Source organism: Taudactylus pleione, unplaced genomic scaffold (genome assembly GCF_031769625.1).
Source record: "Taudactylus pleione unplaced genomic scaffold, aTauple2 ptg001661l, whole genome shotgun sequence".
Taxonomy (NCBI): Eukaryota; Metazoa; Chordata; class Amphibia; order Anura; family Myobatrachidae; genus Taudactylus; species Taudactylus pleione.
Window position 1 is genome coordinate 4369715 of NW_028286058.1, and position 15015 is coordinate 4384729.

Here is a 15015-nt window from a genome sequence, read left to right on the forward strand (position 1 = left end):
GGGAGGAAGAGGGGAAAATAGAGGAAAAAATAAACATTGCAACACAGGACACAATAGCTACCGACCCAGTGAATGGGTCCAAAATACAAGTTTATCATATAGGGGCATATTCAATTGTGTGCGAGAAAAGCAGGTGCTGGTTTTTTGCTATTCAATTATGCACATTTTTTTTTTTTGCGCGACGCAAGGTTCTTATTCTCGCACCTCCAGAGCAAGTGTGATTTTTTTATAAAATCGATAATTTTAGAGAAAATCAGTGGGACTTGCTCTGCGGCCCCGGCGTCACCCCTCCTAACAACTAATTAAGCTTTTGGTAGTTTCCAATTAGCTTAATTAGTCAGAAATTACTCACCTTCCGAAGTGCTGTCTTCTGCATCCAGCACCGGGACCCGGACTCCAGCAACAGCGGTGAGTATGTAGTGTGCGCGTGTGTGAGTGTGTATGAGTGAGTGTGAGTGTGTGTGTGTGACCCCCGGTGTATGTGTGTCCCCCCCAGTGTCAGTGTGGCCCCCCGGTATAGGCGCTGGGAGAACTACATCTCCCAGCAGGCCTTGTCTCTCCCACCAGCCCCTGGAGCCTCCCAGCAGCCCCCTCTCCAGTGAGAAGATAGAGGGGAGGCCTCCAGGAGCCGCGGAGACCACTGGAGACCCCCAGAGAACCCCGGGCAGGAAAGTGCAGAATTTTTTGTTTTGTTTTGTTTTCAGAGCTGAAAACCCCGCAACCACTTTTTTTTATTGGATAAAACGGGTAACGGGAGCACATACCTGCGGTATTCGAAAATTGGACGTGAGGGGCGCAAGGTTTTTTACCTCGCTAAACCTCGCGCCCCATTGAATATGCCCCATAGTGTTAGTATACTGATGAGAGTGCAATTTGTGTTGCACTATACTATTCCTCTCCTACTCTTTGAGCACCTCAGAAGTAGGTTATGCTGTTGTTTGCATAGTTTGGATAGAGACGAATATACAAATAAAAAGACGAAATCTACAGATAGCACCTGTAACAAAGACAATTTTACTTGTTTTTCTATTTTTTTGTTTCTTTTTATTGATTATTGATGCTCTTTGTTATTTTTGCATATTGATATTTAATAATGTCAGCCCATTATATCTGAACTAATAACAATGACTATACTCCAACACTTGACTACTAGATATATAATGACTTACCCCGTGATTCTCTGGCTGCACTCCTCACACAGGTATAGCGGGGGCGGCTTGTCTCCCAGTGCCACAGAGAGAGTGGCGTCTATACACATCTACAGGGAGACACAAGCAGATTATTATCAGGGACAAGCAAATACGCTTCCTATGTGACACTACAGGGGGGGGGTCACACATGAAGGTGAACCAATCAGGAGCAGTAATCACAGAGACCATGGCTTATGATTGGTTCTCCTGCCCACACACCCTCTCTGAAGCTATTTAAAATTGGCAAACTTAAATGTTTGGGCATCTATAGGTGGTAATGCAACTTGAAACTTAGCCAAATGCTGCAATACTGGGCCAGTCGCCTCATAGCGCAATGTGTCTAGGCCAAATATGTGCCCGATTACCAATATTCATTTTGAAAGGATTATTATCAAACATGGGGCTCATCAATTGGGTTTGGTCATCCTCTGAATGCATTAATAGGTCCTAATTTACCCCCAAATCGATCAAGCTGCTCAGCTTGTGTGCTAGACTACCAGGTCTTCTGTAATATGGCCGTCCAGGTATGTGTTCAAAGTGGACATCGACCCTGTCATATGGTGCTTTGATGTTGGCCTGCATGTTGCCACGGTTACCCATATGGGGATTAAGTGCTGATTGATATAGACACTGTACACCACTTAGCTGCCTGATAATAGCCTGCATGGGTATGGATGTAAAGCATCTGTAGAGTCCCTTTTACTAGGCAGGACTGCAAATTAGTAACATTTAAAAAGAAAAAAAAAGAAAAGTTTCAGCAACAAAAAGAAAAAAGCCTGTATGGACAGCACCTCCGGCTAAAAAATTAAGTAGCCTCTGACTTGTTTATGGATTCATTTGAACCTGTCCTTTTGATGATACCTTATAGTCTATAGAGTTGGCAGCTAAAAGTATAATTTTGTAATCACTTTTTATTTTATATTCTTTTGGAAAATACTTTATCCACTTGCTACACTACATTCTTAAAAACAATCTCTTGGTGACATCTAGTGGTATAATGAGTGAATTACATTCACCATATGATTTTTACATGTTTACAGGTGGTTTGTTACTTACCTGTTGCCCATTCTGAAATATTGTCGCTCACATTACAATAACTTGTATGAAAAATGTTTACCCCATGATCCAATACAAATATAGAGTCAGTATAGGTAAAACAAGTTCTTAATATCTCAATTAATAGTTATCCATGTTTCAATCTGACATGCATTAAAGTCATCTGAAAGACATTTATACAATCGTCTCCTGCCTACAAACCCCAACCCTGCAGATTCCACTCACACAGTTTTTCCTGTGTTTTCTCACTTGGGGCAGAGAAGGGTTTAGAGTTCACGTTTAGAAACGTAATTAAAAACCTGAGGGCATTGGTGCTAAATCTTGAATGAAGCCCAGCTGGAGAAGAAGAATCTTCAAAGGACGCAAACAGGGAAGAACAAAGCAATAACAAACAACCCATGAGTCTGCACGATTTATTGGGGGCACAGCGATGCTACCAATAGTGTAAATCTAAGATGTCCAGTATTTTCCCTCCATGAAAAAAAAGCATTAGGACTGGATCCTTACTTAGTGCTTAGCATTATTACCTGACAACACCAAGGTCTTGGGTTTGATTCATAGAACGCCCTACCTGTGTGTAGTTTGTATGTTCTCCCCATGTTTGTGTTAGTTTCTGCTGGGTGCTTTAGTTTCGTCCCACAATCCAAAAACATACTAGTAGGATAATTGGATTCTAACGTGTACACAAAGCGGCGTAGTTGCGATTCAGACACATGGTATTTGAAGTGTCTAGGATATGTGTTGGGTGATCCTGGGTCATGACAGGGAGGTGGCTATGTGAACATGCTGTGATGGTCTGTCTTATGGGGGTGTTATGGGAGTGTCGTGGGTGTGATGCTAAACTGGTTGCGAAAATGTTTATTTGCTCATATTGGAGGCCGCACGCTTTGACAAAGAGTGTGCACCTTGCACGGGGTGCGACCTTTTCTTTCTACGCTGATCGTAGCTATGAAACACTACGCTGCCTGGTTCTGTCCTGCCTGTATCCCTGCTCATGGGAGGGGGATCTGAAGGGATCCTTCTTCACCTTTCTAATACCTCTTTTACACCGGAGCTAAAACCTGGGTTATTGCAGGGTTAACCCGGGTAGCTCCTTGGTGTAAAAGGGGAGAGGGTTGGATCGCCGGGTCGAGTGACCCGGCATTCCAACCCAGGTAACTTGCAGGGTTTAACACGGGAGTAACCCTGCAGTGTGAATGGTGCACTCCGGGTCACGATGACCTGGAGCGAGCCGCATGCTGGCCGATTGGTCCGGCTTCAGTGGCACTTGGAGATGACGTCATCTCCAAGCGTCCACTTCAATGCCGAAAAATCCGGGTATATCGCTGACTCGAGAATATCCTGGGTCGGCGCCGGCTGTATTTCCGAGTCTGATCTGGATTGGAACTCTGTGCAATATCTCATCATTTAAATACCTCTGCTACCTCAATGCGGGAAATTCATTTCCCCATGAATAGCGGTGGAATTTTAGTTTAGTAAATAGGCCCTTAAGTACCGTACTGAGTAAACTTACATTTCCCTGCTGTTCTCTCTATTGTGCTTTATATATAGGACCCATTAATTATTTATTACTGCAGCCCTTAACTCACATGTCGGATTAGGATTAGTTTTAAGAGGATTTAGCAGAAGCAATAGGGTGTAAAATAAACATGGATATCCCAAATACTGCCTGATAAAAGCCCTCCATTGCAGTGACCACTAGCAGCTGGTGGGTGGCACAATATAACTTTGTTCTGTGAACAGCAAATAAAGATGGAGATTTTCTACCTTCACCGCAGGCTTGTTGATGGCATTGTGGCACTCAATATGCTGGCAGTGGATGGGATTCCAGGCTGGCGGAGACATAACTTGACATTAATACTGACCACGTGTCCCTCACATGCTCTGACGTATACACTGCACAGCAGGATAAAGCTTGTTAATAATAATGCAAGAAAGCTATTTTTATATGGTATAACAAGCGCCACCTATAGGAAGGAAAGCATGATGTCATTGGTCATATACAGCAAAAGGGACTTATGTAATATCCTGCAAAATGCAGGCACAGGTGCCATTCTGGTGAGTCAACCCATATTTTAAAGCAGCAACCATTTAAAAGGCAAAACAGCTTGGTTTTGCCTTTTAAATGATTGCCGGTTTAAATATATACGGAAATTGCGCACATGTCTGGATCTTGCGGGCCCCAAAGTCTCAGTTAACACTTATGGTGCATACACACGATCAGATTTTTCCTTCAGATATGAACGATAACGATTTAAAAATCGTTCAGTCGTTCATATCTGAAGGAAAATCGTTCATATCTGACATGCCTGAACGATGGACGATCAACGATGCGCGTTCCCGTTTGTCAGATAACGATATCTGACATCTGATGGGTTTGCAGTCAGACTTGGACGATTCCATTCATTTTAATGCAGTCAAAAATCGTTCAATCGTTCAAATCGTTCAAATCGTTCAAAACTTTGGTAAAATCGTTCAAATTGTTCAAATCGTTCAATCGTTCAGTCGTTCATCTGACAAATCTGACAAGTCTGACAAATCTGACCGTGTGTACGCTCCATTAGCTGCATACACACACAACGATTTAGTTAATGAACGATTTTAGTAAACGATTTTTTCCCTTGAAAAAATTAACTAAAATCGTTTACTAAAGTTGTTCATTTACTAAATGTAATGAACGATTTTTATGAACTACAAACGATTTTTGCATATTAACTTAATGAAAATCGTTGAGTTGACAAGTCTGACTGAACTACAAACTACAAACTACAAACTACAAACGTGAACGCGCATGAACAATAATTGTTCATCGTTTGACTCAGAAAGTGAACGATTGTTTCAAATGATTATCTTTAAACGATATCGTTTAACAATAATCATTCAAAAAATCGTAGTGTGTGTATGCACCTTTAGGGGTATATTTACTACAGTGCAGGTTTATAGGAGTGGAGGTGTTGCCCATAGCAACCAATCAGATTCCAGCAATTATCTTCTAGAAAGTACTAGATAAATGATAAGTAGAATCTGATTGGTTGCTATGGGCAACATCTCCACTTGTCGTAATCGTTCAATTGCTCATTTTTCTCGTCTAGTGGATGCGCGCCTTTACAGGGCAAAGTTCCAGCAGAACCTCGCGGCTAATTGAATCTGCCCCAATAAACATCTGAATGGACTGAAACTAACAAACCTGATAACTAACTGAACGCCTTCCCCTAACCAGGGCTATATTTAGTGTATGTGATGCCCTAGACTGACGCTTGTGTACTACTACTACCCATCCTATATTTACCATATAAGACAACCAGGCATAGGCTGCAGGGCAGCCCAGTACATTGGGTGATGTAGTAATTGATTCATTATGAATGTATTGAGTTTGTTCATTTACTACATGGCCTTAACAAACTACCTGCTTCTCTCAGTAATATTGGAGTTAGGGCTGTTCAGTTGGGTACGGGATGGTCCGGTGCTCGGGATCCCGGCGGTCACAACGCCAACATAAGGAGGTAAGTATACTCTCCTTCCGCTACCCCTAACCCTCCCTCCCCGCAGCCTAAACCTAACCCTCCCAACCTAGTGCCTAACCCTAACCCTCCCTCTAATGCCTAACCCTAACTACTAACGCTATCCCTCCCCCTAACCCCAATACTTACTGTCAGGATGTCGGCGGTTGGGATTCTGACTGGTGTCAGGATTCTGGCTCTCGAATTCTGAGCACCGGAATCCCAACAACAGGGATAATAACTACATCCCACATGTAGAGTTACCCCCTTTTTATCTTCATTTCCCCATTTTTTATGGGTAAAATTGGCAGTTAAGGGATGAATACCCTACCCTCCTGCTAATATTCCAGCACAATCACAGCTGACTCTTCCGCTTATGTGTTCTCTCGTTGTCAGGGTCACCTGTAGACCATGAACCAATCTGATTGGATGTCGTTCGTCCCCCATTGCAGTATCACCATATATTGTCACTCCAATAGCTGTTATAGCTAATAGTTCTAGTGATCAGTCAAAATACAACTTTCTGGAGGGAGCAGAACTCCATTTAATCAGTCGGCTTCAGGGATTACAGACGCACCTGTGAAATAGATTACACACAGAAACTAAAATTAATTTAAAAAAAGTTGCTCTAGGGTGATAGTAGAACAGATTTTGTAGGGATTTTCAGACACCTTCCACTATGCTCATTTGCAGATGGACCAATAGACGTATTTTACAGGGCAGCTTCAGAAGCTAGAATGCTAATGGGTTCTTGTATATGTGCAAAGCAGTTAGGCGCATTTGTGGAAAATAAAATGCTCTGCACATTCGCGTATTGTGTAGATCATAAATGCAGATCCTCCAACATGACACCTTCCATCAGGTATAAAATGCTCTGCTCCTGGACTTCCCTCTCAATTTATGATTGCAGTCACCTGTGCTGAACTAATTAATTGATAAGAAAGGTGTTTCACCACAGGTGACTCCAATCATAAATTAAGATTGAAGTCCAGGAGCAGAGCCTATTGTACCTGATGGAATGGGTAATTTTAAAGGGTCTGTGAATAACCCTTAGGGGTAAATTTACTAAAGTGAGAGTTTTCAGAAGTGGAGATGTTGCCCATAGCAACCAATCCGATTCCAGCTATTATCTACTAGAAGGTGCTAGATAAATGTTAAGTAGAATCTGATTGGTTGCTATGGGCAACATCTCCACTTCTAAAAACTCTCACTTTAGTAAATGTACCCCTTACTGTCTTGTCTAACACTATTTGTCAGATTATAAATTGGCCTTGGTGTGGTCGGGGGGACCTGCTGTCCGGCTCACCTGTGTACTGTAGCCCCCGGTACTCACTGATTGCCCCCGGAGGTTTTAAATTAGGCCAATAATGGAACAGCATTTGTACAGCTGGCGGCTTCACCTGGGAGGGTCCGTAGGCGATGACATACAGCAAATCCTGGTGGGAAAGTGATCAAATAAATTAGAGAAACCAGTGAGAATCCTGCACAGCGTTGTGAACCAAATTTACAATAACTGAATGACGAACCGAATTTGCATAGAAAAATTGATCCAGAACCTTTAAAATATATTAGGCCATTTTATCTGTAATTCAGGACACCCCCAGATCATGCCCAGGAAGGCAGGGATCTGTCAGAACCTCTCACCAAAACGTATCCTCTGAACCTCATATGTGAAGTTCCAACATGATGTGTAAACTGCCATTTTGCGCAATTGTAGAAATTTGCCTCAATTGTAGCTTTCCGCGAAAGTGCATGGGTTTGCATAGCAGTGTAATAACTAATGTAGTCTGCCACTTATGGTTGATGCTGATCCCAAGAGAAATTGCCAATTCCCTTTTTTTTAGCTGAAAACAGCTACAAACACAACATCTAATTTAATTGGAGTGCCAATACTAAAAAGCTAAATACAACTCATGGTTTTTGTACAAATAAATGTAATACTGTATCCATTACATGACATGTAAAATATAAAGTTAAAAAAAGCCTTAAATCAAAGGACATAAATATTGACATGATATTTTTCAGCAATAACTGTGCAAAATCAACTCACACGGATGAATATCCAATTTAGTATTGTTATTAGAGCAGCTGACTTGATGCAAATGTATCACAAGAAAAAATATTCCAGCAAACCTACAAAAGTCACTGGTAGGTATGTACTTGCGTTGGCCCAGAACGTATAAATGGGAGCTTGGGAAGGTGTATAGTGACTTGCTGCTGTGCTCCTGGTCGTGTAGGAAAGAAGAAATTACCTGTCTGCAGCTCCACTTCCAGCTATTCTCCCCGTCCGTACTGTCCTTAGCTAACCGCAAACTTACATTCCCCACACTCGTCATTGCTATAAGTCCAGAGACGTGCCGCTTGCGGCTGGCCGCCGTGAGACGCAATTAGGGAGGTTGCTCGTCACTGCTGTGTCCCGTTTGTGAGCAAAATAAGATGCAGTAGCCAGCAGAGTTCTTTTTCACCTGATCCAAAGCAGATGCACAATCTGGCCACCTCAGCCTTGAGGTGGAGTGCGAAGGCCGGCAAAGTGATATATCAGCTGCACCAAATGCAAACGCACAGTATCGCCACCTCTAACGCACAGTATAGCCACCTCTAACGCACAGTATAGCCACATCAGCCTTACTAGTTTCCCTTTACAGCAAAGTTTCTTCAGAAGCTTTTTAGTCTTGGTGCTCCAATTAAATTAGATGTTGTGTTTGCGGAGCAGTGTAGCATCATTAGCGTGAAGAAGAAGAAGACATTTGTACATAGACATGTGCGGTGTGCAGCCTGGAGGGCACTGCCGACCATTGTACCTGTTCTGTATATGAAAAGCTCAGTACAAACATTTGTTAATTTTTATAATCAAATTTTTCCATTTGTAGGTCCTAAAAACAATTTACCAAGTCACCGGTAATTTGAGCTATAAATAACCATAAAAATGACCAATAGGAATGCAGGAAAAAGTCACCTGGTCACAGATATATATAACAAACTTGTGAACCAGAAGTAATTTGCACGTTTAGGGGTAAATTTACTAAAGTTCGATTTTGATTTTAGTGTGATTTCACATTCGATTTTCATTCGATTTTGCATTTGGAGATTTACTAAAGGCAAAATTGAATGTAAAATCGAACATAAAACAGAATTTCACTCAAATCCCACTCAAAATCGAACATCAGAAAAACATCGGTACTTTTACATAAAAAAACACAGAAATCCCTTATTTACTATTGTTCGATTTGAAATCGAACACAAAATCGAACTTCAAATCAAAATTTAAATCACCAAATGAATAGACCTGATTTATGCTTTCGATTTTAGCATGAGCAGTTCGTTTTGATACAGATACATGCATACATCAGTGCGATGCATGCATGTATCTTACTGTAAAAAGCTTAGAAAGAGTTAAAGTAAAAAAAAATGGCATGGGGTCCCCCCCCTAAATACACAACCAGCCCCGGACTTTTCATAGCCAGTCCTGGTTGTGTAAGTACAGGGAATAAACCACAACCAGCACTGGGCTCTGATCCGGTCCTGGTTCTGGATATTACAAGAGAAAAAATTGCGTAGGGTTCCCCTGTAATTCCCACAACCAGCCCCGGACCCTTTCTAGCGTGGGGCTGATGCCACAGCTGGGGGAGCCCTATCACCAGGCTCCCCAGCTGAAACATCAGTCCTGACTGCTAGTCAGGGGCCAATGAAGGGGTGCTTAGTACAGTGGAACACTACACAATTTTTTCCCTGTACTTACACAACCAGGACTGGCTATGGAAAGTCCGGGCTGGTTGTGTATTTAGGGGAAGATCCCATGTCATTTTATTTTTTTAAATTGAACTCTTTCTAAGCTTGTCACAGTAAGATACATGCAGGCATCTCACTGATGTCTGCATGTATCTGTGTGAAATCGAACTGCTCATGCTGAAAGTGAAAGCATGAAGCAGTTCTATTCAGTCGGGGCTTGCAGTTCGTTTTGAAGTGGGATTTGCTGTTCGATTTGTACATGAACATGCAAAATCGAACAGCAAATCACTGTTCAAAAACGAAACAAATCAAATTTGATTTAGAAAATGCTTCTAAAATCGAACGTTAGTAAATGTGAGATTTGAAGAGGGATTTGTACTTTCAATTTGATTTGATTTGAGGTGAGCTAAATCGTACATCAAAACGAACGTAAACACGACCTTTGATAAATATACCCCTTAGTGGCTGACTCTGAATCGCATGCAAGTCGCAATGAGCGCGGATCTTGCGGATTTCAATGAGAAAGAAATTTGCTCTTGCGCATGTGCCTGATCAGGTATCTGCACGTGGAAGGAGATGGCTAGTGCTAGATCTGTTCATCGATGGATCACACTTTCCATGGAAAGGATGTTTCTGGGTGGTGACCATGCATTTGCACAGAACTCTTCAGTCTTGTGGGAGTATCATGAGAGTCGATTAACTTCCTTGCTCGATCGCAGCTTGCAGACGGAGATGGGACGCCTGTTTCAGCCGGATCTTGCACCCAGCATGGGACTGGTGTAAGCCCAAATACAAATGATGGTGTCTGTGGATGTAAGAACAGTGGGCGGGATAGGCTTCCACATTCAGGCGCAAGGATGTTTAGTATACAATGCGAATTCTCCCAATAGCATAAACTGAGTGGGGCGCAGATGTATCTGTCACAGAGCCAGGCCCTTAGTGCAGAACCTATTGCGTGGCTTTGTCAGACGAGCCTGCACACAGGATGGCTTATGGAAAACGTTTTTCTTTTGTATTTGGACTACACACTTACTTAGTAGAATTTGGAGATTCTTTCAAGGTTTGCAGCTATATTTTTGGACATGAAGAAATATCAAAAGAGCTGCTGTTAGCAAAAATATAGGGCAAAACGCGAGTTCTGCCAGCTCTCAGCTGGTGCAAAATCCTGAATTCAGGTCCTATTTCAGAGTGCAAATGGCAGCACGCTCTTCTGCAAAACAGGAACCACCCTAAGAATGAGCCGTAGGCCGGAACATACACTTTCAAAACTCTACTGTGTGTGCGTATATATCACCGGTAAATTGGCGACTGCGCCATTTCTGGATAAATGGCAACCAGCACCATTTTTAAGGTGATGCCTGCAGCAGCAGCGGAAAAGGTAAGTATAGCCAATGGTGCAGGATGAGCAGAGTGGGCCCCCTTAACTAATGGGCCTGTGTGCACCCCACACCTTGCACCCATTATATACTCCCCTGTATTGAGCCCTCTCTAACCATTTATTTCATATCAATAATCTCACTCCCCACCTCAGCACTTTGGGGATAACGTAAGAACACCAGCGCCAATCAGTGAGAGTGCTGTATGATGCCTCCGCTGCTTTATATGCATCATAGATGAGGTTGAGAGTGTTGTACTTTCAAGGTTCCTTCATAGTGTGACTAAGGAGAAAGCACTCTCATATCAGCATCAGCCAGTCCCTGAGGTCTCTACACCACAGATCTCAAAATAGCCCTGATCTCGGCCAGACTGTCCTGAGCCTAGATGCGTCCTAGATACGTCATTGCCGATGAGCTGGAGGGTTGTCAGGTATAGGGGAAGCCGGCCTCAGAGACAGCGTGCCTATACCAACAGCCTGACCTTTCTGTCAATCTATCAGCAGCCGGGCACAGGGGCACTATGTAAAGGTAAGCAAAAACGTCTATGAAGAACTTGACAAAAAGGTTATCGTTAAAACTCATTAGCTACTGTATATAATAGATAAATGAGGGTGCACTAAGCTGAACACTGTGAAGTAGAACATCAGGAGATGTTACAAGTAGATATGGGCTGGTGTAAATAAGATGACAGATGGTGCTTATGGCTGTTATTCACTTGTATTAATCAGGCGCGTTTCAGTTGCATTAAAACATATCTGCAATGATCACAAAGTCTGTATTTCACACTGATGTTGTTCTTGTCATTGTCGGTGTATCTGGTATAAATTAGGAACTGCATCCCACATGCTCATGTTCTTCTACCCAAACCCAACCTCCTCTGTTATACCTGTGCCTGGCGGTTCGTAAACATCAACAAGAAAATTAAAACGAATCGTGAAAAAAGCTAGCAAACATACCCCAAAATCCCTCTTTATTCTGATCCCTGAATAAGGATGGACTGGACATGGGCACAGCTTGTCATGATTGCAAAGGAAGTCTTGATGGCAGCGCAAAGAGCTTGGGGTGCAAACCTATTCATGCGCTGCCAAAATAGGCACAATTTTGCCAAAAAATATGCTGCGGGCATAATGCTATGTTTTGGTGTCTAATAAAGCTTTGTGAAATTAGAACGCAAAATGGGTCATATAGCAAAAAAGTAGGTAGCCCATTTCTAGAGGGTATCTGGATGGTAGATACCACTATAACTAAATAGACAGTCAATAGATAGCCACCTACAGTGAATAGGTCGACAGGGACTTAGGTTGACCGGTCAAAAGGTCAACAGGTAAATGGTCAACACTGTTAAAATGTCGACCTGGTCAAACGGTCAACACAGAAAATGGTCAACACATTATTTTTCATGATTTTTAGGATCAGGGTTAGGCACTTGGCAGGGGTTAGGGTTACGCTGCGGAAGGTGGGCAATAGGGGGAGCGTTACGGTTAGCCACCAGGATAGAGGGGGTTAAGATTAGTATTTGGGTTAAAATAACAGAAGAAAAAAAATGTGTCAACCTGTTCGGTGTCGACGATTTGCATGTTGACCTTTTGACACGGTCGACCTAAGCCCATGTCGACCATTTACTTGTCAATCTTTTGACCCTGTCAACCTTTTGTCCCTGTTGACCATTCGCTTTCTACCTTTTGGTCTCTATCTAGTTACTGTTTATCTATCAATCCACTCCTAGAGTACCAACCAGAGCCCAACATAATCCGAATACACCACTGACTCACTACACTGACTCTGAAATATGTCACCCAAAGTTTACCAACAATTGGGTAACCCCTGCGTTTTTTACAGAGACCCCTACAATTCTGCTCACAGCAGCATTACAACAATTTAATGGTTTATCCATGAAGATTTCTTATGTGGTTCTCTCTTGTATGAGATATTAGTGGAGCTAAGCACCTGTACAGGACAGAGAGGCTGATTTTAGTCTTCCATCAACCAAGTCGTACCCCCATTTCTCCATCAGTGGTAGTCCTGATCAGCCTGTCTATAGTCCCTCAGGAACGTATGGTAAAAAAGGACATTTGTCAGTGCTTATTGCATTCTCAAATAAGATTCTTTCTCTAAGCTATGCTATTAGGTATCTGCCCAGTGGTGATTAACCTACAGCAATTACAGATTAATCCTAAAATAATCTGGAAATGATTAGAAGGAAAGTGTCCTACATAGTACAAGTTGAGTATCTCCAGTTCCCATAGGAATAATGTCTGCTTGTATTCCTCTCACCCACTCATTGGTGTACACAGGAATATTCCCAGGGCTGGGGGACCAGTGACGGACTCCAGTGCACTCAGCCAGGTCCTGCCCCTGGTAACCACGTTGGATGGCAGATGCCTACACATTAGAACGCACTCATTGGTGTACACAGGAATATTCCCAGGGCTGAGGGACCAGTGACGGACTCCAGTGCACTCAGCCAGGTCCTGCCCCTGGTAACCACGTTGGATGGCAGATGCCTACACATTAGAACGCACTCATTGGTGTACACAGGAATATTCCCAGGGCTGGGGGACCAGTGACGGACTCCAGTGCACTCAGCCAGGTCCTGCCCCTGGTAACCACGTTGGATGGCAGATGGATACACATTAGAACGCACTCATTGGTGTACACAGGAATATTCCCAGGGCTGGGGGACCAGTGACGGACTCCAGTGCACTCAGCCAGGTCCTGCCCCTGGTAACCACGTTGGATGGCAGATGCCTACACATTAGAACGTGACAGGTACTTCAGCATCCTTTAGATATATACAGGTAATGTATGGTTCTCACTTACTTTCCATACTTCCTGCTTGTACTTCATTAGACACTCCAGCAGCTGGCAGTGATACACTAAGGAACAATAAACACAAACCATAATGATTACACAGTCAATAAACAGGACACATATGTGCACCCATGTAAATAAACCGGCTGACCAAATATTTATCTCACCAGTTATAAAGCGTGAGATTGTAATTCAGTATCTCTGACTCTTTGTTTATCAGATCTATAGCATGGACTTAATAAAGTGTTATTTCCTTACATGGGAAGACACCAGATGGCTGTATTTGACATGTTCCCATTTTGGAGGAAGCAGTTAGTGGTGGACGATTTGCAATCCCACACACCACTTGCCCAAGGCAGGGACAGTGACACCCGTCATTGTGTGTGGGAAATCTACCGGCCTTTACAGGTGTACACAAACCAGCTCTGCCTATCTGGGCCGTTTCCCCTCAGAGCTGCAGATATTAATGAGCTACGATGGGTGAAGATTGGGACGACATAAAGGAATATCCTGCTTCCACACTGGCTGGTACAAAGCTTTTACGCCAGACACAAGAAGGGAGATGTATCAAGCCTTGGAGAGAGAGAAAGTGGAGCATTCCCAAAGCAACCAATCAGCATATGATTATCATTTATCCAGCACAGTCGGATGCTATGGGAAACTTCTCCACTTATTCTCTCTCCAAGGCTTGAAACATCGCCTCTAAGCATTTGGTTTTTTTTTTTTTAATGGCAGGTGACATTAACTTCTCTTTACAATGGGGCACCGTTCATACTTTGTAAGTGGACAATGCATTCATATAATGCATATTAGCTGAAGTATCTGGCATTGCCCGGGTTTAAATCTTCAAGTTATTAAGTTTTGTTATGTGATGTCATCCAAATCCATCCAATGGAAGGCCCAGAATAGGCTCCCTAGGTCAAAGTTCTGTCCGGCACACTCCGCTGTGAGGTCCGACGCCAACCACTCCATCACAGACCAATTGCCACTCCTCTGTGAAGTTTTCATCCAAATCCATCCAGTGGAAGGCCCAGAACAGGCTCCCCGGGTCAAAGTTCTGTCCAGCGTACACCAACTGGAGGTCTGACCGGGACCCCAAACCCCCTAGTGTGTCTTCTGGGATCCAATGTTAACACTCTGTGAAGTTTTTCGTCCAAATCCATCCAGCAGAAGGCTCAGAACAGGTTCCCCGTGTCAAAGTTCTGCCCAGCGTACAACGGAAGGCATGATCGGGACATGATCCCCCTAGTATGTGTTCTGGAATCCAAGGTGAAGTTTTAGTCCAAAGTATGTGATGTCGTCCACATGCATCCAGTGGAATGTCCAGAACAATCTCCCTGGGTCAAAGTTCTG

General features: G+C 43.1%; 1 protein-coding gene across 2 annotated transcripts in view; it reads right to left on the reverse strand.

Moving 5' to 3' along the window:
• The window catches only part of UNC79 (unc-79 subunit of NALCN channel complex), a 245715-nt gene that overhangs the window by 186418 nt on the left and 44282 nt on the right, over positions 1 to 15015 (reverse strand). For both annotated transcript variants that reach the window (XM_088464341.1, XM_088464340.1), the window contains exons 6-9: positions 13672 to 13727; positions 7053 to 7182; positions 4014 to 4078; positions 1170 to 1258 (exon numbers count right to left, since the gene is read on the reverse strand). In XM_088464341.1, the coding sequence (XP_088320467.1) occupies positions 1170 to 1258; positions 4014 to 4078; positions 7053 to 7182; positions 13672 to 13727 (340 nt within the window). The remainder of the gene's footprint in view (positions 1 to 1169; positions 1259 to 4013; positions 4079 to 7052; positions 7183 to 13671; positions 13728 to 15015) is intronic.